At 49.0% G+C, this 26,743-nt stretch overlaps 1 protein-coding gene and 1 long non-coding RNA gene across 7 annotated transcripts in view; one reads left to right on the top strand and one right to left on the bottom strand.

The window, feature by feature from the left end:
• The window catches only part of MYO1D (myosin ID), a 144,584-nt gene that overhangs the window by 46,583 nt on the left and 71,258 nt on the right, over positions 1 to 26,743 (bottom strand). For 2 of the 3 annotated variants that reach the window (XM_082070698.1, XM_082070699.1), the window contains exons 17-20: positions 16,293 to 16,516; positions 14,503 to 14,647; positions 13,873 to 13,977; positions 3,661 to 3,774 (exon numbers count right to left, since the gene is read on the bottom strand). In XM_082070698.1, the coding sequence (XP_081926824.1) occupies positions 3,661 to 3,774; positions 13,873 to 13,977; positions 14,503 to 14,647; positions 16,293 to 16,516 (588 nt within the window). Of the gene's footprint in view, positions 1 to 3,660; positions 3,775 to 13,872; positions 13,978 to 14,502; positions 14,648 to 16,292; positions 16,517 to 26,547; positions 26,613 to 26,743 lie in introns of those variants that run through there. The other variant, XM_082070700.1, reaches the window with a different exon arrangement.
• Positions 11,493 to 15,092, top strand: LOC309448862. Of its 4 annotated transcripts, none has more exons than XR_014185869.1 (6): positions 11,493 to 11,619; positions 12,003 to 12,131; positions 12,470 to 12,574; positions 12,647 to 12,879; positions 13,927 to 13,995; positions 14,528 to 15,092. It is a non-coding gene; the product is annotated as an uncharacterized lncRNA (long non-coding RNA). The 4 variants fall into 4 exon arrangements; XR_014185870.1 differs by having other exon boundaries at positions 12,647 to 12,884; XR_014185871.1 differs by having other exon boundaries at positions 12,003 to 12,136; positions 12,664 to 12,879.

Here is a 26,743-nt window from a genome sequence, read left to right as displayed (position 1 = left end):
CTGGCCCTTGGTGGACTTCATCAGGTTCTTCTCACCCAGTTCGGTGTGCCCAGGTCTCTGGATGGCAGCGCAGCCTCTGGGGTGTCAACGGTCTCAAAGGTGTGAGGAAATGTCACTGCCTAGACCGGGCTCACCTGGAGCAGCTCTTGCCAGGAGCGGCCCTGTCCCTGTCACCATGGTGTCCTTTGGCCTCGCCAGGACCACAAGCCACCCCCAAGAGGGGGTTTGTGACAGCTGAACCCTCTGTCCCCAATTCTTCACTCTGGTGACACCGCATCGCTCAGCGGCAGAACCACAAACCTGCTTCTTTGGCCTTTCAAAGGAAACCAACACTGACCACAAGTCTGGCCAACAACCACATAGGCTGGCAACACATGGATAACACAAAAATTAACTTCACTAAAAGCCTTAACATCTTGATGAAGAATAGAAGCTGCAAATCACACACCAAGAGACAATTACATTCAACAAACCAGTGCTATGAAAATAAAACTCCTGCTACCAGTTGCATATGCTCAACACATTTATTCTCCACCGCTCATGCTATTTTGAGGTTAGGAAATACTTTAAAAACAAGCTACACTTCATGCACAGACATTAAGAGCTGCCTGGGTTTATGGTGTCTCTTAAAATTAATTTGCATGCTTAAATAACATCCCGTGAGCGCAATAGCACCACAGGGACCACGGCCATCAAGGTTTTAAATGTGCATGGGGTGTGAAAGATGAACAACTTGAAACCTCTGGGTTTGAAAAGCCTATTTAAACATTAATTATTCAACAGCAGCATGTTAGATGTCTGAGAGCCCTTCACATTTTTCCTATTTCACCACTCCCCGTCAGCCTCTCTGAACAAATAAATGTAACACAAATTATTTCAGCGAATGCGCTTATCTCGTATTTACAAACACTAATATTAGCTCTGCCTAAAGATCCCCAGCATCCATAGAACATGCTTTATTGTCTTCACCAAAGGTGGTTGCAAGATTCTTCCTGCTGCTCAGTCACCTTTTCATTCCTTTCTGCCATTATCTGTTTATTTTCTCTCCAGCTAAGAACAAAGAGATAATTGTATATTGATGCTCGTGAGGCGGCTGCCAGGACACTCGCACACAGAAAACCCCCAAAGCAGCATCTCAATACGGGGAAATAGGGTTGAAAGGCAAGTTATTGCTTTGTCACCATTTGCACAAAATTTGGGCATTAGAATGCGGAGCCTGAGCCGTGAGCTTCAAACATCCCCCGCCAACGCAGCTAAAGGAGATGAAGAACCGCAGCGCGATTCCTGTGGCTGCAAACAAGTTGCCGGTGGTACAGCCACGAGCCGAGTGTCTCCCACGGCATCGCCATGGAAACCCCGGCCCTGCGGGTGCTGCCGAAACGCCGCGGCAGCCGCCGAGCTCCCGGTTCCGTTGGGGTCACCTTCCCGCACCAGGACAATCCGTCCTCCCCGGTGAACGCGCATCCTAGTAGGAAATATTTGATATGCTGATATATATCATAGCTGGGGTAATTATTAGCCATTTGCTTCTTTAAAATCTTTGTTATCAGTTCAAGCAATTGTTCTTTCCCCGAAAGGGAATCTCCGCATCGCTAATTGCGTATTTACACATCTCCTGCTGCACTGTGAAGGGTTTTCCACCCAAAGAAAGGACCGGGTGCGCAGAAAAACGAGAGAGAGATGCAAGGCAGCTCACAACACGTATTCAGGTCATTTAGACACAAATATAAAACATAACTACAAAAGGTAAAAAAAAAAAAACAACTGCATTAGAGCGTTAAAGTTTCAATTTACCAAATCCTGGCAAAAGCAATACAAATATTTCATGCGCTTTGTATGAACCCGATGAATTTCTGCACTTTCTCCCCTCTCCCCGCGGCACAGAGTAGCAAATCGGGATCAGTGAGCGTGTCCCAGCGCCACGATGCCATCCCAGTGTGCACATGCGGATTTGCTGCTGTTCCCTGTCGGTAGAACAGAACACGGACCGAGGGAAAGGACCCAGAACAACTAGGACTGAGGGTCCTGGGGACAGCAGGGTGACCATGAGCCAGCACTGGGCCCTTGTGGCCAGGAAGCCAATGGGACCTGGGCTGGGTTAGAAGGGGGTGGTCAGTAGGTTAGAGAGGTTCTCCTGCCCCTCTGCTCTGCCCTGGGGAGACCACACCTGGAATCTTGTGTCCAGTTGTGGCCCCTCAGTTCCAGCAGGACAGGGAACTGCTGGAGAGAGTCCAGCGCAGCCACCAAGATGCTGAAGGGAGTGGAGCATCTCCCGTGTGAGGAAAGGCTGAGGGAGCTGGGGCTCTGGAGCTGGACAGGAGGACACTGAGGGGGGACTCATTCCTGGGATCAACATGGAAAGGGGGAGTGTCAGGAGGATGGAGCCAGGCTCTTCTGGTGACAACCAGTGACAGGACAAGGGGCAATGGGTGCAAACTGGAACACAGGAAGATCCACTGAAAGATGAGAAGCAACTTGTTCCCGGTGAGGGTGGCAGAGCCTGGCCCAGGCTGCCCAGGGGGGTTGTGGAGTCTCCTTCTCTGCAGACATTCCAACCCGCCTGGACACCTTCCTGTGTAACCTCATCTGGGTGTTCCTGCTCCATGGGGGGATTGCACTGGATGAGCTTTCCAGGTCCCTTCCAACCCCTGACACTCTGGGATTCTGCGATTCTATGAAAGGACCTGCAGCCACTCGCTCCCAGGCACCCACGTCTTTCCCAAATAAGAGATGCTCTTGTGGAGACGTTGCTTTGCTACAGCAAATGCTCATTTTGGGGTATGAGTGTGTTATTCCACCCACGGTGGTGGGTGCACAGTCTGGGTGGGTGAGTGACCAGCACCAGGGTTAGAAAAGGAGCTCTAAACCCAATATTGCGGATGGAATCTGAGCTAATCACTCACTCTACACACACAGATTAGATTTTACCGTTACCCTAATCGCGTCTCTTCTCTTTTAGCAATACAAGGCCATCGGATTTATTATTTCTCCAAATGCAAACGTCCCAACAAATTCATTTCCAAGCAACTCAGCCAGGTTCTGGAGGTTTAAGATAACTCTGGTAGTGTTACCTCAGGCTGAGGAAAACAAACAAGCAGCCCAATCCACGCTTCAGGATGCTGAGGAGCTAAAATGAGGTTTTCTTGCTCCTTCCTCCCAGTGCTAATTCGCTGCTTTGTCACTGGCAGCCAAACTCTGCTACCCCCAAGGCCAGCTACCTCACCATAATTCTGAATTTAGCTTTGATAAGATTTACATTAAACATGAATAAACATAAAAAACAATCTGAACACGACAGGAAGGATCAAACAAACCCCCAGAGACACAGAAACTGTCTAAATAAGCTGCTGTGAAATGCTGCCCCCCCATTACGGGGCCAAGATCTTGCAAATAAAAAAACAAATAGAAGAACGAGCAGAAGAAAGTGCGATAAGCAGCCTGAGCTTTAGCTTTTATTTTATGCAGTGAAATTAAAAGCTACCGTGATGCATCAGTGTTGTAGATAATTGCACTATAACTGTTTTATAGATATTAAATATATTAAAAATTGTAAACCGAGGTCTTTTTCCGGTTTATGGGTATGAAAATGGAGCCAAACAGTAGATGCGCTGCCCATGACTAAGAGAGTCTGAGATGAGATTCTCCGGTCCTTGTACTTACGTTATAGAGGGGGATGGTCTTCATCACCTTGTACTGCTTCATAGGGTCCATCTTATAAAGGTGTCGATCGGTGATGAAGATTGCTCTGTCCTCCACCTTATTAAAGCGATTCACCTGGAAAGAAGCAAATATTCAGTCTCACTCATCGCTGCAAGAACACGCAGAATAAAACTCTGCCCTGGTGAATATGTAAAACTCATAAAGTAAATGCACACAACTCGCATGGCTCTGAAACAGGATTTCTCCACAGGTCTTGAAATAGTGAAAAGGGAAGATGGACTCTGCAATCCCATGTTATAAATAGAGAAACGCAGAGTTTTGGGGGAGCAACATTCCCAAAATTGGCTGGGGCAACCTGGGGAAGCCCACGGTCTCACCCAAATGAAGGACTGATGCTTTCCCCTAAAAACATTCAACCTGCGCCCCTGTCCCCTGGCAGACACCGAGCCCAGGCCCACGGCTGTCGTTCCTACATGATATATGTGCCTTTTTACACCCCAAAAGCACGATGCAGAGTCCCTGCCCCAAACAGGGTGTGACCAGGGTCTGGGACAGTCCAGACCAGAGGTGTTTGGAAGCAGATGCTTTGGCCCATCCTAAATTTGAGCGGGTCCCATTTCTCCCTTTAAACTATCCGTGCTTTGGACAGATGTCAGTAATTTGCCCAGGAAGTGGTACTCAGACTATCACAGGATCGTTTTGTTTGGAAAAGACCCTCAAGATCATCGAGTCCAACCATTCCCCACCCCTGGCACTGCCCCATGTCCTGAGAACCTCATGTCCATCTGTCCAACCCTCCAGGGATGGTGACTCCAGCACTGCCCTGGGCAGCCTGTTCCAATGCCCCACAGCCCTTTGGGGAAGAAATTGTTCCCAGATCCAACCTCAACCTCCCCTGGCGCAACTTGAGGCCGTTTCCTCTGCTCCTGGCGCTTGTTCCTGGGGAGCAGAGCCCGACCCCCCTGGCTCCAAGCTCCTTTCAGGCAGTTCAGAGATCAGAAGGTCTCCCCTCAGCTCCTGTTCTCCAGCTGAACCCCCCAGGTCCCTCAGCCGCTCCCATCACACTTGTGCTCCAGCCCCTCACCAGCTCCGTTCCCTTCTCTCCACTTGCTCCAGCACCTCAAGGGTTTTCTTGAGCTCTCAGCTGATTTTGGTGAAACCATCTTGTGCACTGAGGTGATCCCAGCACCCCTGGGGCCGCCATTTTGAGCCCTGAGGTGATTCTGGTGCCGCCATTTTGAGCCCTGAGCTGAGGGGCCCAGAACTGCCCCAGGATTGGCGGTTTGTCCTCCCCAGGTCCCAGCACAGGGACGGTCACTGCCCTGGGCCTGCTGGCCACCCCAGTGCTGGTACCAGCCAGGATCCTGTGGCCTCTTGGCCACCTGGGCACACGCTGGCTCATGTTCAGCCGCTCTCACCAACACCCCCAGGGCCTTTTGTGCCAGGCACTTTCCAGCCATGGGGTTGTTGTGCAGCCTAACTCGCTAATCTGACAAAAATCTGCCCTTTTTGTGAACCTGGCAAGGGAAGGACACAAAAAGCATCAGAGCCACTGCAAGGGGAAAAGGGTGAAGCCCTGGGCAGCGATAAATGGAGGAAGAAAACAGGCCGGTTCTGCTGAGCAGCAGCAAGTTCCGAGCTCGGTTCAGCTCTGCCAGTCCCATACTGTGAGCAGCAGATTTTCTATAGAGGTCGACATCGCTGAGCTCATTTTAACTCAACTTGGTGCTCTGTTAAGGACACGATATTCAAGGCGAGGATGTCAAAGGATCACCAGTGAGCTCCAGCTCAAAAGAAACGCTGTGAACAGGAGCTGGTTGCCCAGCTGTGCTGTCTGGGGCTGTTGTGGGAACACAGAGAGCAGAGCTCCAGCATTCCGGAGCAAACAAGAAAGTACCAGAGCTTAACTGGCCACTGAGTGAGACTTTTAGTTGTTTCGCTTTGTATTTTTTCATTAAACGTTTGTACGGTTCTCAGGTGGTTTGGAATCTGCACTCCAGTCTATTGATTCCCAATCGACTCCTGTAAGGTACCTACAACTAAGAAAATCAACGTGCACTTCACACAACTTTAAGAGTGGCTTCCAAAAAGTGGCAAATGTGTTTTAATCGCCAAATGTTGTACCCTCCAGAGGTCCCTTCCCACCTCAATCACCCCGAGATTCCACATAAGAAAACAGACTCTGAAGTGTTCTGACAGTTCCTAGTGCTCCGACACACACAGTTTAGTGTCACCACTGGGAAACATTAATATCTTAAAACCTTCACGCTGCCACCGGGCTCTGCCGTTGTAAATTGAAGACCAATTAGAGATGCACGCCATAATTCAACGAAGAACCATTAATTGCCTGCTGCGGCAAAGCACTATGTTATCACCTGTAATCTCCCTGGAAGTCAACAGCCGCAGAGATTATCCATGTATATATGTGAAACCCTCACAGAATAATCTTAAGCATACTTTATATTTTCTTTTTTTCCCAAATACCAAGCCTATGTAACAGTTCTGCTGCGGTAAAAATCAATTGTTGGAAGATGGCAACATGGGAACCCCTGAGCAGGTATTACGGACCCAGCGCCAGCTCCAGTATCCGGTTGCAGTTCGTACATCACATTTCTATGTAGTCAGAGCAATGGGAGAACAGATTATTTAAGCACCAGTTAATGATGCAAAGCAACAGACAGCCCAGCAGCAAGTCATGTATAGCGGCCATACAATTATATAATTGTCCTTAATTCCAGGTATTGTGAAGTTGTGAGTTCAGGTCTATTTTTGGCCGCCAATCAGGTCTCCAGTGACCGCAACCCTCCAGTGCCTGCCACATTAAATCACCAATACCACTGTCAAATGCCACAAAAGCACCTCTGGAAAATCACTCTAAAAATATGCAACTGTTTATTAAGAACGTACTCATTCAAAGGATACGAGACACTAGATGTTGTACCTTCACGGTGCCATCTGATCCGGGGAAGATCCAGAAAGACTGAAGATAATAAATCACTGTTCCACACCTTATGGAATTAGCGTGATTGTTTAGAGAAATAGAAGTGAGAGGATCACGTTATGGCAGGAATTAACATTATATTCTCTCCAGAGAAGTGTTTCCTACCCTGGGATCATGGCTTTGTTCACATCTCCTTTTTAAACACTGATCATTTACACAACTGCCGCAGCTCATCACAAATACTCTTCCAGGCCTCTAGTAGGATTTTCACAGAGGAAACACACATCTCATTAACATTGTGCTTAATTTATCCAGAAAATACTCCACCAAAGGAGAACATTTGATGCCATCTACCCTTTGAGATGCCCCAGGAGCCCGGGTACTAAATAGTCACCAGGCAAGATGTGAAATTTAGTGAAAATCAAGTGGGAAAGTAGGACACGAAGTAGAAACTATTACGTTTTTCATCAAGGCCAAACCGGAGCTGTCGGTGTAACACAGTCACAGCGATATTTATTAATCAATCGCGAAGGGCAGACAAGGGTGAGACGTGATGAGGAGGATGAATGTAAATAGGATTTTCCGAGGCGATGTCAGGAGACAACCAGAGAACTTCAATACTCTCAGTCAACAGGCGGCGGAGCGGCAAAGTTCAGAGCTGATCAAGGCAATAAATGCAAATTGGGGAGCTACATGACAGCTTTAAATTAACAGCACCACTCTGAAAAAGTCACTGAAGTTGATTTGGACAGCTCTGGATAGATCTGGGCACAAACACACCGGGAATAAAGTCCTGGGTGCCACGGGCTCACCTGGAATAGGGTGTGAAACACCGGGACGGTGAACATGGAGGAGACTCTAATGGTTCAGAGAAGGTGAAGAACACGATGGAGGGCCTGGAAAATCTCACAGGAAGAGATGCTGAATAACTGGGATTATTTTAGGAAGCAGATGAATGGGAGAAAAAAAATAAAGGCTATGAAACACTGAATGGCCCAGGGAAAGCAGGTCAGGAGTGTCAGCTGCTGTGGAATCAGACAGCACAGGCTCCTCAGATGTAACTGGGCCATGTCTCAGGAGCTTCAGCAAAGGCTTCTCCAGCCTGGCAGGCTGGAATCTGCTCCTCACAGACCTCACACCTGATGCTGTGTGGCTACAGTTCCCAAACACGACTTTTTGGTTTATCTTTTTTTTTTTAAAGAGTTGGACATCAGCATCTGTTCACTGACATGATTCTGCTTGTTGCTGCCATCACAATGTCCTCCCTCTTGTCCATAGAATTGTGGAATATTTTGTGTTGAAGGGATGTTCCCAGCTCCCCCAGTGCCCCCCCTGCCATGAGCAGGGACATCTTCACCAGCTCAGGGTGCTCAGAGCCCCGTCCAGCCTGGCCTGGGATGTCTCCAGGGATGGTTCAGCCACCACCTCTCTGGCCAACCTGGGCCAGGCTCTCACCACCCTCAGGGACAACAATTCCTTCCTCATGTCCAGCCTGAATCTCCCTCCTTTACTTTCAAACCATCACCCCTTGTTGTATCGCAACAGGCCCTGCTCAAAAGCCTGTCCCCATCTTTCTGATCAGCCCCTTTTAAGTCCAGAAAGGCCGCACTAAGGTCTCCCCGGAGCTTCTCTTCTCAGCTGAACACCCCAACTCTCTCACCTGTCCCCCAGCAGAGCTGTTCCAGCCTCGGATCATTCCTGGGGCTCCTCTGGCCCCTCTCCAGCAGCTCCATGTGTGTCCTGTGCTGAGGACCCAGAGCTGGACCAGCACTGCAGGGGGGTCTCACAGAGCGGGGCAGAGGGCCAGAATCCCCCCAAACCTGCTGCCCACAGGGCTGGGGATGCAGCCCAGGGGACAATCAATGAGCACACGGCCAGGTTGCTGCCGATCTCTCATCCACCTCCACCACAGAGCCCCTGGTGACCAAGGGCGCAGAGCTCACCGAGCTGTGTGACCAGGGCCACCACACTGCACAAAGTCCGGCGGCCGTGGCCCAGACAGCGGGGATGGGGAACATGCCCAGTGTTTGCAAGACAATATCAAAACACAGTAGTTCTACAGGCATATTTTAAATCCTATGTCTTTCTTGCAGTTACCCACCGCCTTCAGTGTTTGCACTGAACAATAAATTCGGCTAAAGAGACGCAAACGGTGGTGGCTGAACCATCTCTGGAGACATCCCAGGCCAGGCTGGACGGGGCTCTGAGCACCCTGAGCTGGTGAAGATGTCCCTGCTCATGGCACTGGGTGACAACTGAAGGTCCCTTCGACCCAAACTACTTATGATTCTATGATTCTCTCACTGGAGAAGCAAATTCTCACTGCCCAGGAACTTGCGGCCTTTTCAGCTCTTCCCAAGCAATCGCTTTGCTCCAGGTGTCTCGTGCACCTACGGCATCTTTATGGAAATAAAACGTGCTGTGTTTTTATAAGTAAACTGTCACGTTGGGAAGCACGCACGGAAGAGACTCAGGCAAATGCCAGCACCATTGCAAATGCCACTAATCTTTTGATTTTGTAGGAGTAGAGACAGCCCGTCTGTTCTCAGCTCCAGCTCCGAGCCTCCCGGAGAACAGCCTTTCCCAGCATTGTGTTCTCTGCACCTTCTGGGCGTTTTTATTTATATCTTTGTTGATCCGAATGGAAATCGGTTTTAATTTAGCCTCCCCACTGGCGTATGGGGAGAAATAGAAGTGTATCCTATAGCAGATCAACCTCCAAATGAGCTTTGCAGGGGCCTGCGGGCACCGCAGGGCATTGGGAAGAGATGGTTCTTCTCTCAAGGGAGTTTGGTGCCACAAGGGAGAAAGCGGGAAGAAAAGCTTTATTCTACAAAAAAAAGAAGAGGAAACTTGTTTCCAAGGTGATACAACAAAATCTAGTGGTCGGCATGAAATATGCATTCGGTTTCCCAAGGCAAAGAACCTGAAAATTTCCTTTGAAAAAACAAAGAGTGTTGCAACGCTCGGAAAAAAACGTCGTTTTTCCATAGGCAGAAGTGACCTGGTTCCACCTATAGCCGCTGCGGGAAAGCAAGCGCGCGCGCCTCCCATCAGCGAGGCTTCAAAGCCTCTTCACAACCTGCTATAAAAAGAGCTCCCCAAGCTTCGGGCCAAACATTCTCACCCATTATTATTCATCTCAAGCTGTTGAATTCCAACCCCACGTGCTCAAGCTCTAGAAAACTCCCCCAGCAGCGACCAATGCTCCCAGAGAGTTGGTATTGACTGCCTTGACCTCACTAGAATAACGTCAATCAGCAGCTAAAAAAACCATCTCAAAATAAATTAACAGTTAGCAAATATCTTACAGGCCATAAGATACGTTCTGTACATAAATATTTTTAAATATATCAACTTCAAGGCTTAACCTGGGTTTATTTAAGTTGCCCTTTTTCACAGAATCACAGAATCGACTGGGTTGGAAAAGACCTCAGAGATCATCAAGTCCAACCCTTGGTCCAAGTTCAGTCCATTGACTAGACCAGGGGTCTGCACTAGGTCGGGTCTGCACGTGAAGCGGGGCCGCGCTCTTCTCTCCCCAGCAGCATTTCCAGTGTCGTGTCCTTGCTGGGGAAGGCTTGGGTTATTCTCACCATGGCTGTGCCCTCACAGGCCTGTTTGGCCCCTTCCCAAAATCCAATCGGCTTTTATTTTTGATAGCAAATTAGCAATTAAAACAAAAGAATGCGTCGCATCTGTTTCAGACACATGGGCCTGACGTGTTTGACGCATCATCGGAACACACAGTTACCAAGAGAACGCACAAAACCTCTTCATTCGCTAAAAAAACACTTAGATCTTATTTGCTACAGATTGGTAAGGGCAGGTTGGTTTCACAGAATCACAGAATGGACTGGGTTGGAAAAGCCCTCAGAGATCATCCAGTCCAACCCTTGGTCCAACTCCAGTCCGTTGACTAGATCATGGCACTAAGTGCCATGTCCAATCTCAGTTTAAAACCCTCCAGGGCCGGTGAGTCCAGCACCTCCCTGGGCAGCCATTCCAATCCTGACCACTCTCTCTGCACAGAATTGCTTTCTAATCTCCAGCCTCAATTTCCCCTGGCAGAGTTGAAGCCCATGGCCCCTTGTCCTATTGCTGATGCCTGGGAGAAGAGCCCAATCCCCACCTGGCTAGAACTGCCCTTCAGGTAGTTCTAGAGAGTGCTGAGCTCAGCTCTGAGCCTCCTCTTCTCCAGACTGAACAAGCCCAGCTCCCTCAGCCTCTCCCCATAGGGCTTGTGTTCAAGTCCCTTCCCCAGTCTTGTTGCTCTTCTCTGGACCCGCTTTCTTTTTCCAAGAAAGAAGCTTATTAGACTGTAATTATCTGGAAATGTTAAAGAAAAGGCACCTAATGTTGCCGGTGAGAGTCCAGAACTGCTCTGCAGGCTGTGTGAGGATTCGGTGCCTTCCCAAGGGCCCCAAAGGAGTTTAATGCTGCTCCAGAAATCAAACGTTCACCTCACTGTGCTCTCTCGTACCAGAAACACCTTCCTGCGCGACCAAGGGACCAGCAGGAACCTCAATAGCTGAATAATGAGAACATACCACGAATGAACTTGAGCAACCTCATTCTGCGGGCCGACACTTTGTTCAAGAGTATCGTTCAAGGGAAGCAACAAAATCACCTCGTAATCAATTCCGTTTTCACTTCTATAACTCACTCTTCAGTCCCCCACTAAAGCTTCGCACGCACCAAATTTCGGCTGGGAAACAAAGGGTAACGGCCAATTTGCAAACCCGCAACGAGCCGGGTTTAGCACTAAACCTCTGATAAACCTCCCTGCGGCGGCAGCCGCTGCCGTTCCAGCGCTCCCAGCGCCCAGACGACCTTCACGCGCCAACACCAAGCGCCGCCCTCGTGCAAATCACACGCAGTATCATATGGGGAAGCGAAAGCAGGATAAGGCTAAAAGGAAAAAACGCTGTTATTTGAAAAAGGAAGAATGAAGCGGTGGAAGAAATTCCCCCCGCGCACAGCACCGCAGGCTGACCTCAGGCTGCAGTACATTTTGGGTAAGAGGCAGAATGCTAGAGCTTGTATTTCTGACGAAAGAAACACCATTTTAAAAAGACAGCTTAGGATAGAAATGGTTTCATGGGAAGAGTTAAAGGCCACAGTCGCTGTCCTGGTTTTGTTAAGAACAAGTTTCTCTTTTAGTGAATTTAGCTTCATATGAGCTGCATTTTCCTGGAGAACCAGATCCATGTTTTGGTAACATAGAAATGGGATGTGAGGTTATTGATAAGCATGGATGGACATCAGGCAATGAGAAACAGGTGACCAAGAAACTGACCAACGGTGTATAACATCCCATTCACGTGAATACTTCATATAAAAGTGGGAGATCAGGAGGATCTCATCCCTTTTTATTCCCTTTTCCTTATGGCGACATTAGGAGAGGACCTTGCGAGTCGTCCCTGTGAACTGAGGCCCAGTGACAGACTGAATCCAGCTCCGCTTGGCTGCAGAGTCCAGTCCAGGACTTCGGCTGCCGGCTCTGCAGTTGCTGAGACTTTCCAGATTGGTTTTGTATATTTTGTATTATTTTCTCTATTCTTATCAGTAGCATTAGTAAAACATTGTTAATGTTTCCAACTCTCTTCTCTCTGTCCTTCTTTCCCTCCCGATCGCCTGTCCTGAGTGGGAAGGGGGGTTAACAATACACCTGCCACGGTTTTATTGTCACCCTGCAATCTAAACCCTCAACAGTCGCTTACATGCTCTGCATGAGTTTTCGCTTTGTCTGCAAATCCAATGTTCAGATTTAAGGCACAAGAAATTACCCAAATAAATGCACTGGCTGGGAAGTGAAACGGTAAATCTTGGAATGTCAAATCTTTGCCTTGTATTTTCTGCTTTCAGTTGAGCTGCTTTTTCTCAGTACTCCTGTTAAGCTAAAACTTCCCTCCCTTCTGAAAGCACCAAAAGGAATGGTTGAGGCTCAGGAAGAAATCCAGTTTCTAACAGGTAACACCTGCCCATCTCCCGGCTGCTTTTATTACTGAGGTGCTGGGATACCAGTGCAACAAAACCCAGCAGGAAATGGAAATTTCCAGCAAAAAGGACGTACAGAACAAGAAGAACCGCTCAGACAGCGGCTGAGGGAGGAGCTCCAGGCTTCCCAGCACCCACCAGCACCCACCAGTACCCACCAGCACCAGGAGCGCATCTGCCCTTTGGAGATCTCATCTCCCTACCCTTGCGCAGGAGATCGACCTTCGAAGCTTCATCAGGAGCCAGCGGGAGAAACAGAAGGATTTAAAACCTTAAAAGTTGCGTAAGAGCAAGAAAAACCGAACTCCGCCACCAGGTATTTAAATATAGATATATGTACATATATAATACACACACTGCCCAGGTAATTCCACTTGCCATCACTCCATCCCCACCCAAACCAACAACCCCATCGTCACACCTTGAAGAACTGAATGTTGTATTGTTGTAATTATCCCAGTTTAGCCAGAAACAGCAACAACTTTGAAATATTTCATTAAATTAATCAGAAGATGAATCATTTTGCTTTCAGCCTAGAGTGAGTGGAATTCTCCTGCATTTCTTGGTCCCTAACGGAGGTTCCAGGCTGCACAATTGTCAAGAGGAGGTTGGATCCAACCTCGCCCCGATCCTCCTTTAATCCCAACAATATAAACCAATATTCACCCACTCCTGTTGTTGTTCCTGTTCAATGGAACATTTGCAGAACCATAAACCAGAATCACGTACGTGCTCCACTTCTGGCAAGTGGGGACTGGCTGCGATAGCACATTTTCGAAATAAAAAGAATATACAAAGAACATATAATATAAAGAACATACAAAGAATATTCTTAGAAACACTTGAACCTCGGCAGCCCGGGCCTCCCATTGCAACTGGTTTAGTCTGTTGACTTTGTAAGATTCAAAATATCCTCTCCTGACAGACATTTACAACCAGAATAATTTAGATCATGATGAACTACCCACAAAGAATTAAGCAAGCGTATTTTTCTATGTATTTTTTTAAACTTTCCAACCAATTTAAGAGAAAAAATCAAGTGAATTTATTGATGCTTCTGGAGCGACAGGAGCCACTCGAACCAAATGCCCCTTAGTGCAAGAGGCTGAGAGTTACGGATCCATCAAAAAATCACCTATTCCATTTAAGAGAGGACGGCGGTGACCTGCTGCCTGTCACAGCATTGCCAGCACCACCTCCTCGCCCTGGGCTTCCCCAAACCCCACCGTGGCCACCAACCATCTCCCCGCCAGCAGGACCACGCGTGTTACCTTGCGGACGTGACAGGCGAAGAGAACGTTCATGTATTTGTCTTTGCGTTTCAGCTCGTTGGCGACGGGGGTGAAAGAGCCGGCGGTCTGAGGGTGATCTGGCTTCTGCAAGAGCAAAAACAGGCACGTAACGTCCGCAACCGGACGCCTCCTCCGCTCTCTGCCTCCTCAAAGAGCAGCATTTGGAGTTTTATGCGCTTTCTGCCCAAAAAACAAACCTTAACAAAACAAAATGCTTAAAGGAAGGACGGAGTGAAAGGAAGCGATGCGATTTGCCTAGAGAGGATTTCTTTGTTCCTTTTCATTCGATGCTATTTCTTACCATCGCATTGTGGCCAGGATTTGAGGTGTAGTTGCGTTCTTTTCCAGCGCTGGCCATTTGAAGAGCCAGCTGATGGCATCACTCGTTAGCTTTTAATGCTGCTTGTGATGCTCAAGCCAGGCTTAGTATTCAAAAAGTCACTCCTGGTGCAGCAGAACTCAAAGACTATGAAGCCTTCTAAACCCATTTAGAGGAAAAATGTCAAAGTGCTTCTCCCTCCCAGGAAATTAAGAGCCACTTGTTGAAACCTCCACCCTTTTCGCATCCTGAGCCCCCGGCGCGGCATCGATCGCTCCACTCGCACTCACCAGCGCGATGTAATTCCCCTGCCAGGCTCTCTGCAGGCCGATGTCGGCTCGGTGACCCTTCAGCACCTCCATGGCAGCGACCTTGGCCCTCAGCTGCGGGAGGAGCTCCGGCGGGACACTGCGGATGAGCTCACCTGCCCGCCACCTGCCGCAAAACACCTGGGTCAGTTCCACAGGCTGCACCGTGCACCACAAGGGCTAATTCTGCCGGGTCAGCACAAGGATGCCCCCAGATTATAGAGAAATCCTTCCATTGAATCATAGAATCGCAGGATGGTTCGGGTTGAAGGGACCTTCAGCCTTCATGAGCAGGGACATCTTCACCAGCTCAGGTAGCTCAGAGCCCCATCCAGCCTGGCCTGGGATATCTCCAGGGATGGTTCAGCCACCACCTCTTTGGCCAACCTGGGCCAGTATTTTACCACCCTTTTATCTTTTTTATTGCATTCCCAAAGCTGGAACCACCTGTTAACATTTTAAACTCACATATCATCTCTACCTCCTAACAAATTAGGCTGGTGTACTCCCCATCCCACACCCACAAGCCAACTACTGACACACCTGTTTGTAATAAAGTCTTTGCAAGCCCATTTTTTTGGCTCATTTGCAACATCATTCTCCTTTAACAGCTGAATTTGGCCCTACAATTAAAACCTACCCAACTATGACATGAAACAGGGCAGGGTATCCCACCCATTACTTCATCCCACACTCCAGCCTTCAGCAGCAACTCCAGGTCTCCAGGATTAATGCTATGAAAAGTCTTTTAGTAACTAAAATGTTGTTGGTATGATAATGGAGCTGGTTCTGAGAGCAGAGCCCTCTACCCAGACTGGGTGTGGGTGGTTTGCAAGAGCCAGCTGGGGATAAACCCGAGGCTGACGATCCGGTGCAGGTGATAAACCCCATCAGCAGATGGGCTGGAGATCTCCAGGGGCTCCAGCCAGCCAATATTTCCCTTGTTCTGTGACTTTCAGAATTCATCATTTCTCAAATTGGAATCAGAACTTCTTTGTCTATGACTTACCAGAGGAAAAAGTCACTAGATTTTAGATATGAGGAGGTTGTAACAGAAGTATAAAACACCTCTTCTGCACGGAGGATATGGGGAGATAGCAGAATATTGCTTATTCTATTGCAGAAAAGTACTGACTTACTAGAAGAAGTCTTGACGAAGCTGATGAGATTTTCTCTCCTCACCCCCCATCTAACAGTAGCTGCTCTTTTCTTTTGACACCAACCAGAAATGCGCCAAGGAAGGAAATATAAAGTCTATCCTGACCAAACCTTTGAAGCAGAATAATTATTTGCCTGCTCAAGGGTACCAAAAGCCACCAACATAGAATCGTTTTGGTTGGAACAGACCCTCAGGATCATCGAGTCCAACCATAACCCAACTCCAGCACTAACCCATGTCCCTAAGAACCTCATCTAAACGCCTTTTAAACCGCTCCAGGGATGGTGACTCCAGCACTGCCCTGGGCAGCCTGTTCAATGCCCCACAGCCCTTTGGGGAAGAAATTGTTCCTAAATCCAACCTCAACCTCCCCTGGCGCAACTTGAGGCCGTTTCCCCTCATCCTATCACTTGCTACTTTGGAGAAGAGACCAACCCTCTCCATGCTCCAACCTCCTTTCAGGCAGTTGTAGACACTGATCTTCATCTTCAATGAAGATCTTCATCTACGACATCCAGTTCACCTTCTTCAGTCGTTTTCCAACATTTACAGAACACAAAACCTCGCTCCTCTAGGTTAGCCTGAAGAGACAAGAGGTGTTTTCTCTGCGTACCTGCGGTAAATGGCCTGGAGCGCCTCCTCGAAGCGCCGCAGCACTTTGGGCGGCGTGGGCCACTGCACGTGCTTGCCGTGGTCCTTCATCTGGCGCACGCCGTGGAAGCGCCGCGCCAGCTCGTGGATGTAGCCCTTGACCTTGGAGCGGCGGTAGTGCCGGAGGATGGTCAGGGCCGCCCGGGTCCTCTTGTAGCGCAGGCGAGCCAGAGTGCCCCTCCACACCTGAAAGGCAGGAGAGGAATAGTTTTAGCATTAAAAAGCTGGTTATTTTTTTGCTTTCCGTACTTCTGTACCGTTAGAAATCCAGAAATGTTTCATTTTAAAGGAAGCGACTTCTCCATGCCAGTCAAATCCAATTAAAACGTGATAAACAAAAATCCACTTAAAACATCGTGGCGATGAGGTTCTTAGGGACATGGTTTTGAAGGGAAGCTGCCAAATTAATGTATACTGTAATTAAGTTATAAAAGATGTACCCATCATTAACCAATCAATGTGATAAACGCTTTTGACCACCTGCAGAACGAGGGGATATTTTTCAAGTTTTAGATCCTTCTGCATAACAAGAAGGAGACAAAAGATTCACTAATACATTGTTTAGAAGCAGAGCGCTTAGTTTATATTTAACTAATAATTAATAGAAGTACTGTAAGTAAGAAACTAAACAATTATAATTAACATCATCATTTCTTAGTATAGGTGTATTGTATGTCAAAATCTTTAAAAATTGTAATGCGTATGTAATAATTATGTGAATATAAGCAACGCAAGAGCGTCCAGTTACTGCAGCACTTATGGAGGATGATCCCCCGCGTTTCCCAGCGCTGATAAAATAAAGAACGTCACTTAACAGTAGAATTGACTTTGCTGTTAAGTTTATTTCCCTGTGTCAGTTTAGTTGGGTTAGTGGTTGGACTCGATGATCTTGAGGGGTTTTTCCAACCAAAATGACTCTACGACTGAAAAAACACTGTGTCTAACAGTGCATGGAGAAACCATTTGAGCTTTTGCTTTGGAAATAGTTGGAATATTTATTCTGGCCACGCACTGAAAGGCAAGCAAATAGACCAAAGAAATGACACCCACCCAACTCGCTGGATGGGAATCCAGCTCCACCCGCATCGCTCTGAGTCTTATTTGTGCCTGGAGAGCATCAGAGGCAGAAAACACAACACGTTCTGCTCTTCTCCCTCTGTCACCCCGTGCAAAGAGGCACTTGGGACACGGTGTCCCCAATTTGAAGAGCTCGGGCATGATGCGGTTGTGCCGTATCTGTCCTGCAACTAGGTTTGGTTCCCTGGTAGAATTAAACCGGCAGGATAACGAGGCTCCTGCACACGAGGAGAGTTTCGCTGCTCGCTGCAGAGTTGATTTCCCTCTTGAGAACCATCCCATAGCACCACTGATGCATATCGAGCTTTCTACTTACAGAAGGATTAATTAATTTCCTGAGGCAATTTCCAACATGATACTCGCTTTACGAAACCGATGTCAAAGGTTCTCTTGACAGCTTTACTGATGATCCTGATATGGGGCTGAAAAAACCTCAATGTAGCAAGGGATACAGGAGATGTGAAGAGCTGCTCTTCTCTATACACTCAAAATTCAACGAGAGTACTGAAGTTACAGAGTACTGAAGGAATTTGTGCTCTTTTTTTAAGAAAAATTCAAGTGTGGAAGACTTGGATTGCTTGAGATGCTTAAACATAGACTGAAGTGTCACCGCCATCCAGAGACCTGAACAGGCTGGAGAGTTGGGCGGGGAAAAATTTAATGAAATCTAACAAGGGCAAGTGTAGAGTCTTGAATCTGGGCAGGAACAACCCCAGGTTCCAGTGTAAGTTGGGGAATGACCTATTAGAGAGCAGCGTAGGGGAAAGGGACCTGGGGGTCCTGGGGACAGCAGGGTGACCATGAGCCAGCACTGGGCCCTTGTGGCCAGGAAGCCAATGGGACCTGGGGTGGGTTAGAAGGGGGTGGTCAGTAGGTCAGAGAGGTTCTCCTGCCCCTTTGCTCTGCCCTGGGGAGACCACACCTGGAATCTTGTGTCCAGTTGTGGCCCCTCAGTTCCAGCAGGACAGGGAACTGCTGCAGAGAGTCCAGCGCAGCCACCAAGATGCTGAAGGGAGTGGAGCATCTCCCGTGTGAGGAAAGGCTGAGGGAGCTGGGGCTCTGGAGCTGGACAAGAGGAGACTGAGGGGGGACTCATTGCTGGGGATCAAGATGGAAAGGGGGAGTGTCAGGAGGATGGAGCCAGGCTCTTCTGGTGACAACCAGTGACAGGACAAGGGGCAATGGGTGCAAACTGGAACACAGGAGGTTCCACTTAAATGTGAGAAGCAACTTGTTCGTGGTGAGGGTGGCAGAGCCTGGCCCAGGCTGCCCAGGGGGGTTGTGGAGTCTCCTTCTGTGCAGACATTCCAACCCGCCTGGACACCTTCCTGTGTAACCTCAGCTGAGTGTTCCTGCTCCATGGGGGGATTGCACTGGATGAGCTTTCCAGGGCCCTTCCAACCTCTCACATTCTGGCATTCTATGGTACCTCTGCCTGTTCACCTTGGCCCGGAGCCTGTGCCTGGCTGGGATTTGGAGATCAAAGGCAGCAGATGGCTCTTGAGCTCCTTCTGAAGCATTTCCAGCAATGTCACTCCAATTTGAGGTTTGCTCTACCCTGCTGTTGATTTTTCCTGAGAGATATATGGATTTGCCTCGTTGAGTCTTCTGTTTTTCTGCCAGATCTGGTTGAAGCTGTTCGGTGCTTCCAAGATATCAGGGCAACCTCAGGAGGTCAGATGGGGCCAGGGTTATCAAATCTTTAGTCTCGTTGCTATGGAAAGCCATTCAGGCAGTTGTAGACTTTGTTCCGTGCCGTTTGCTTTCCTACAGTCTCTTTTTGACACCTTTGGTTATGGCCGGGGAGGTGGGAGAGATGACTGGGACCATGAGAAGCTCCAGACCAAGAGGGATCGGCCCGCCCGGCTCCGGGTGCTCAAGGATCCCAGCGGTTCCTCCCTCCTCCTTTGGCAGCTTCTGAAACTGGGACTTGCACAAAAAGTGACCGAGCGTTCATCCAACCCAAGACTCACATCTTACCTTGTGGAAAGCACTGGAATATTTTCTGAAGGATGTTTATTTCACATGGTTTTGGAAAAAAATGTAATCAATTAAAATTCAAATGAATGGAAAAGGAGAGCTGGAGGTGCCTTTGGAAGCAGCTGACAAAGCTCAGTGCGCTCCTAGGGGAGTTTCTAAGGTTAAAGTAACCTAACACAGACCACCACCTCACAGAATATAAATCCTATATAATCCCAATCTATACATTGCAGACTGCAGCCTGTGTCTGAGCGAAGAATTTCCCATTAAAAGAGAAAAAATCAAAGGGAAGAAAGAAAGAAAGGCAAACAATACAATGGGCCCTGCAGAGCCCAGGGAAACGCAGCAGAGCAGACAGGGCAGGCCCGCGGTGCCGAGGTCTCCTCGCCTGCAGTCATCCACGGAGGAAGGGATAATCTACACATGACCTAGATGCTGCAATCTCTGCGAACGCACAAGAAAACCTACCGCCGAGCCAGCAAACCGATGCCCAGAACGCAGCAAACAAACCGAGCCGCTCTAAATGAAACACCTGGGTGTTCTATTTTCGAGCCGTTCTGCTCAGAAAACTCTTTGGCGGCTGCAGGAACGCAGCCCAGTCCTCCCACAGCCTCCCCGAGCCCTTCCCCGATCAATATTTCATGCCGCCCTGCGGGCATCCGGATGGAAAAATAAACCAGAATGCAACTAGAAATGTGCACAGGCCTGAACCTTCTCGCGCAGCTTTGAAGGATCTCAAATAAGAAAGGTTATTAAATATTAAAGCCCGTAGCGCGGTTCTGCCACGGGCTCCTCCGAGGCACCGCAGCTGAATAAATGCTGGAATCTGAAGCCAGCTTTAATTATATTATCCCTGATTGCTTTGGAAAGGGGTCGTCTCGGGCAGGGCAGCGCTGATGCTCACACGCAGCACCCACCACATTCGGCATCGGCCTTTTCCCAATTCCAATTCGGATCCCACGGAACGGTTTTTAAACCAAAGCCTCCCCATTCTAACAGATCACATTACCGAGTGTATAAACAGCGAGCGGGAAGAGCCGCTTCATTTCCTAAACGCTGTTTTTTCTTTTCACGTGGGTCAGCTGAACAACGTTCCTTCTGTTCTGCTTCATAGGAACAATACTGCACAAGCTCGGAAAGAGAGAAGGGTCCCACTCGGAGATTAATGAGACTGTACTAATAATAAACATAAAAATAATCAGAGGAACAGCGGTGACATTGAGCGGTGAATCATTTGGGATTCTTATTACCTGCCCTTGTGAAACCCTGAACTCAGCACTGAGCGGTTCTATTAAGTAGTACTGTACTCCTGATAGAGCCATCTTTTCTATGGGTTAAAAACTGCCAATTAGCCAATTACCTTTCAGAAAGTTCTCTATCCTCAATATTTACACAGGTATTGTTTCTATCATGCTGGAAACCCATCAGTCCAAGAGGGTAATGAGGCTAATTCTACAGCTACAGCTACTATTTATCATTTTTTTTTTTTACTGTATTCTAGCTGTATCTAGTGAACACAAGAACTGTCACATAGTAGACAGCATTTACTAATTACAGTATTGTAACCATTATTATTAAGGTTGAAGTATTATTATTGTTATTACAATGCATGTATTTCTACCTTTGCCTTATTCAGCTGTGGAAGAACTTGGCTCCCAGGTATTTCTGACATGGTTTTCTCCCATCATCTCTGTAATTCTCATTAAATATTCCATTATTTCTGTTGCTTTTGGTTTTTTACTGTCTGCTTCAAGGTTTTTTCTGTAAAGTTCCATGTCAGAAATCTGCACTTTTACAGTGTTCTTTAATGTATATATGAAAGAATCTCTGCCAAGGATACTTCTTATTGATATTCCCCCAACTAAGAAATCTCTTTGTTCTTCACCAGTTCTCTACAAAACAGTTTCAAGCCACTACTGGAAACAAAAAATTAACAGGGAACAGGGACTGTTATATTAGCCATCAAATTAATGCAAAATTTCTGTTTTTTTCCAAGGAAAATCAATGTGCTTTTGAAATTATATGTTCTGAAATAAATAACAGACAGGCGCCGGGGTGTGCAGGACGCAGAGTCCTCCCGCCGCTCGGGGCTTCTCCTGCAGCTCCTTCTGCTGCTCAGCAACGGCTGCAGCCAACGCGATGCTGCTGCATCCTGTGAGACTGAGCTGCTGCATCCTGTGAGACTGAGCTGCTGCATCCTATGAGACTGAGCTGCTGCATCCTGTGAGACTGAGCTGCTGCATCCTGTGAGACTGAGCTGCTGCATCCTGTGAGACTGAGCTGCTGCATCCTATGAGACTGAGCTGCTGCATCCTGTGAGACTGAGCTGCTGCATCCTGTGAGATTGAGCTGCTGCATCCTATGAGACTGAGCTGCTGCATCCTATGAGAAGAGCTGCTGCATCCTATGAGACTGAGCTGCTGCATCCTGTGAGACTGAGCTGCTGCATCCTATGAGAAGAGCTGCTGCATCCTGTGAGAGCTGCTGCATCCTATGAGACTGAGCTGCTGCATCCTGTGAGAAGAGCTGCTGCATCCTATGAGACTGAGCTGCTGCATCCTGTGAGACTGAGCTGCTGCATCCTGTGAGACTGAGCTGCTGCATCCTGTGAGAAGAGCTGCTGCATCCTATGAGACTGAGCTGCTGCATCCTGTGAGAAGAGCTGCTGCATCCTGTGAGACTGAGCTGCTGCATCCTATGAGACTGAGCTGCTGCATCCTATGAGAAGAGCTGCTGCATCCTGTGAGAAGAGCTGCTGCATCCTGTGAGACTGAGCTGCTGCATCCTATGAGACTGAGCTGCTGCATCCTGTGAGAAGAGCTGCTGCATCCTATGAGACTGAGCTGCTGCATCCTGTGAGAAGAGCTGCTGCATCCTGTGAGAAGAGCTGCTGCATCCTGTGAGACTGAGCTGCTGCATCCTGTGAGAAGAGCTGCTGCATCCTATGAGACTGAGCTGCTGCATCCTGTGAGAAGAGCTGCTGCATCCTGTGAGAAGAGCTGCTGCTGCTGCACTTCAGCCTGAAAACCTCAGGAAAAGCTCCTTCTCATCTATTCGCCAGGCCTTGCGACGTCCGTTTGGTGCCCCCGGTGTCCCCGCACAGGCCATCCTGGGTGCACACTGCGGGATTTCCTGCCTCCGGCAACAAGCAGGGAAGGAAAATGTCAGGAGAAAGGACATAACTCGAGAGGAACAATCAGCAGAACAAGGTCGCTGCATTAGGAGCAAGCAGGAATCTTCTCTCATCCCATGAAAATTCAAGGTAGAGTTTTTTCGTGGTGGATATTTCAAAATAGAGGTCACTGCATGATCATCAGTGTTTTATCACTGGGCAAGACCACAAGGACAACGAGAGGCACAGAACGATCTCCAACCATGGAGAAGTTAAATAACTAGGACACTTCTCTGTGGGAAGAGGGGACTGAGAAGGGATGTGACAACATCCAGAGTCCAGAGCAACGTCCTGACTGCTGGGGCAGGAATGAGCAGGAACCAGGCGAACATGGGAGGTGGAATCATAGAATCATTTCAGTTGGAAAAGACGCTCAAGATCATTGAGTCCAACCACAACCCACCCCCGGCACTGCCCCATGTCCTGAGAACCTCATGTCCGTCTGTCCAACCCTCCAGGGATGGTGACTCCAGCACTGCCCTGGGCAGCCTGTTCCAATGCCCCACAGCCCTTTGGGGAAGAAATTGTTCCCACATCCAACCTCAACCTCCCCTGGTGCAACTTGAGGCCGTTTCCTCTGCTCCTGGCGTTTGTTCCTGGGGAGCAGAGCCCGACCCCCCTGGCTCCAAGCTCCTTTCAGGCAGTTCAGAGATCAGAAGGTCTCCCCTCAGCTCCTGTTCTCCAGCTGAACCCCCCAGGTCCCTCAGCCGCTCCCATCACACTTGTGCTCCAGCCCCTCACCAGCTCCGTTCCCTTCTCCCTCGCTCCAGCACCTCAAGCTCTTTCTTGAGCCCTCAGCTGATTTTGGTGCCACCATTTTGTGCACTGAGGTGATCCCAGCACCCCTGGGGCTGCCATTTTGAGCCCTGAGGTGATTCTGGTGCCGCCATTTTGAGCCCTGAGCTGAGGGGCCCAGAACTGCCCCAGGGTTGGCGGTCTGTCCTCCCCAGGTCCCAGCACAGGGACGGTCGCTGCCCTGGGCCTGCTGGCCACCCCAGTGCTGGTACCAGCCAGGATCCTGTGGCCTCTTGGCCACCTGGGCACACGCTGGCTCATGTTCAGCCGCTCTCACCAACACCCCCAGCTCCTTTTCGTTCTCCCCCATGGGCACATTCCCAACAACCTTTTCCCCAGCACGGATGTTCCTCTGAAGAACAGGGAGCTGGTTGTGGAGCTGAAGTGGCAGAAAATAACCTTTTCTTTTTCTTCTTTTTGGTAGTGGGGGGGCAGGTTGGTTGGGTTTTGTTTCTTAGGGGAGGGTTTAGATTCTTTGGTTTGGTTTGGGTTGAGTTTGAAGCGCCTTGGTGGATTCACTAGAAGCAGATGAGTGATGTTGCCAGCAAAGGGAGACAAACAGCACAGGACGAGCGGTGGGATCGGAGCTGAGGGATCAGCTTGGCCACACCGGCAACACGGCAGATAAATCCAATTTGACTTGATCCTTCAGCCACACGCCGCTCCTCTGGCAGCACCTACAGCTCCTCCTTTCACAGCTTCTCCCTCTGCAGATCAAAGCACAGTCCGCTGTACAAATCCACATGTAATTATACACCTATCGCCACTTACATTCACAAACACATCCCCTCAGGATGGGAAATGCCTTGAGTCCGGATGGCGAACGCATCGCATCACGTTTTCTTCGGGTCACCGAACCGCAGCCCTCACCAGATTCTCGCCGCCCGTCCATAATCTGACGTGAAAACGCCGCCTTGGCTGCAGCGATCGCTGCCCGTTGTGGTCACCGCTCCCCGGCGCTTCAAGGGCCCGTGGGGACGGGGAGAAAGGGCAGGTGGGACATTAAATGACGCCGAGTTGGCCGCGGTTCAGCCTGGGTTCGCTTTGCCAGCTCTTCCCCGCCGGGTTTGGGGAAATGTTGCTATGGTGACGGCAGCTGAGCGGCAGCTCTCCGGAGAGCGGCCGCCGCGGGGACACGGGGACACGGCTCGGCCAGGACACCGGCAGCACCGGGGCCACCGTCCCTCTGCACCCACCTCCTGGATTCGTGCCCAGCGCTCCCACACAAGGACAAGTCTCGCTCCCTCTGCACTAGGCAATGAAGATTTAGTGAAGCGACGGCCACACGCAGCTGCGCCACTGATGAAACGGCACCGAAACACTGCACTGAATCCTATGGACGAGATGCATCATCTCCGCGTCCCGCACGTGCCGGCCGGGCTTTCTTTGCTTGAACAAAGCACCGTTCTGCAAAGCTAATGAATAGGTGGGAATGTTTCCAAGGGGAGGAAAAGCAATGGGGTTTTCTGGCAGCTTTACTGATTTTTATTATTAACATTAGAGCTGCTCCATTTGCATTCACAAAGACAAGCGTATAGAGGGCAAGACCACAGGTACAGGCAACAAACTCGAATGCAGCACATAAAAACCTGTTCTCAGCCGGTGCCTCTAAAATGACCATTCAAGGTGAGTCCGACAGCGACGGCCCCGCTGCCGTACGGGTTTCTGACACCAGACAGAGCCCATCCTGGGGCCAGGGAGTTGCTCTGGTTCTATCACACCCCAACTGCTCAGCCGTGGGTTCGGTCTGGAGCAAAACCACGGCCTGGAATCTCACTAATCACAGAATCACCGAATCGACTGGGTTGGAAAAGCCCTCAGAGATCATCCAGTCCAACCCTTGGTCCAGCTCCAGTCCATTCACTAGATCATGGCACTAAGTGCCATGTCCAATCTCAGTTTAAAAACCTCCAGGGCCGGTGAGTCCAGCACCTCCCTGGGCAGCCATTCCAATGCCTGACCACTCTCTCTGCACAGAATTGTTTTCTAATCTCCAGCCTCAGTTTCCCCTGGCAGAGTTGAAGCCCATGGCCCCTTGTCCTATTGCTGATGCCTGGGAGAAGAGCCCAATCCCCCCCTGGCTAGAACTGCCCTTCAGGTAGTTCTAGAGAGTGCTGAGCTCAGCTCTAAGCCTCCTCTTCTCCAGACTAAACAAGCCCAGCTCCCTCAGCCTCTCCCCATAGGGCTTGTGTTCAAGTCCCTTCCCCAGTCTTGTTGCTCTTCTCTGGACCTGCTCCAGCACTTCAATCTCTTTCCTGAGCTGAGGGGCCCAGAACTGAACACAACACTCCAGGTGTGGCCTCCCCAGTGCAGAGCACAGGGGCAGGATCACTGCCCTTGTCCTGCTGACCACGGTAGTTTGGATACAGGACAGGACACCATTGGCCTTCTTGGCCACCTGGGCACACTGGTGGCTCATGTTGAGCTTCCTGTGAATCAATGGTTCATCGCAGGAGAAACAGGAGCGTGGAAGGTAAAGCTAAAGGAGAAGGGATGCAGGAGAATTATCTGCTTAAACTGGAAGGTGGTTTTAATTCAATTGAAGCAAAGTCACACGAAGCAAATTCTTATAGTGGCTGAACACAGGGAGCAGCGTTGTGTTAAGGGTTACTCACACTACGAGGCTCTTCAGATAATTACCGAAAGTCTTTTGATTTGTACGAGAGCAAGAACCCACATAATATACATTATTTATAACATCGTTTCAGTGAAGATGTACATTTAAACCCACCAAGAACCAGAACGGCTCTGTGCACTATACACAGATCGTTCTCTCATGTTGAAGCATTCCTGCGCAAAGCAGAGCGTTATTGGCTGTTTTAAGGCTGCGCTTTACGCTTTCCCTCAGTTTTTATCACACAAGTGCCTGTTGTCACAACACCACATTTTACCTCCAGTTGCCTTTTCCTGAATTCAAATTTGACAAGCTCCAATGCAACAGAAGGCTCAATTATTTTTTTAAATCAAGCGAATCCCTCCTTTCCTTTTAGATCCTGTGACTCGCAGAAGCACCAATTTGCCTTAATCAGCCTTTGATTCTCAAAACTAAAGTAAGGAAAAACCAGCAAGAATTACATTTTCCTGTGAGTTTTCATGAGGAATCGAGAGCAAGACGAGCACAGAAATGAAGATACAGGCAGAACCGCCGCGATGCTTTCAGAGCACAGAGAGGCCTCTGCACATCTTCCTCTGCTTTTAATTGTGCTGACCGTTCCTTTTCCAGCACTGCCCCATCTACCGGCAGCAGAGCCCACAGATCTAACGGGAAAACAAGAGAAACACAGAAAACACCGGAAAAATTCAACTGTTTCACCGTCGGGCTTAACGCTGTGCAAGGTGTTTCATTACAAACCTATAGAATCAACCCAGCTGCTGTTCTGTGGTGAGCT

This window comes from Streptopelia decaocto (assembly GCF_964273445.1).
Source record: "Streptopelia decaocto genome assembly, chromosome: 22".
NCBI lineage: Eukaryota > Metazoa > Chordata > Aves > Columbiformes > Columbidae > Streptopelia > Streptopelia decaocto.
This window is presented reverse-complemented; position numbering and strand designations above follow the sequence as displayed.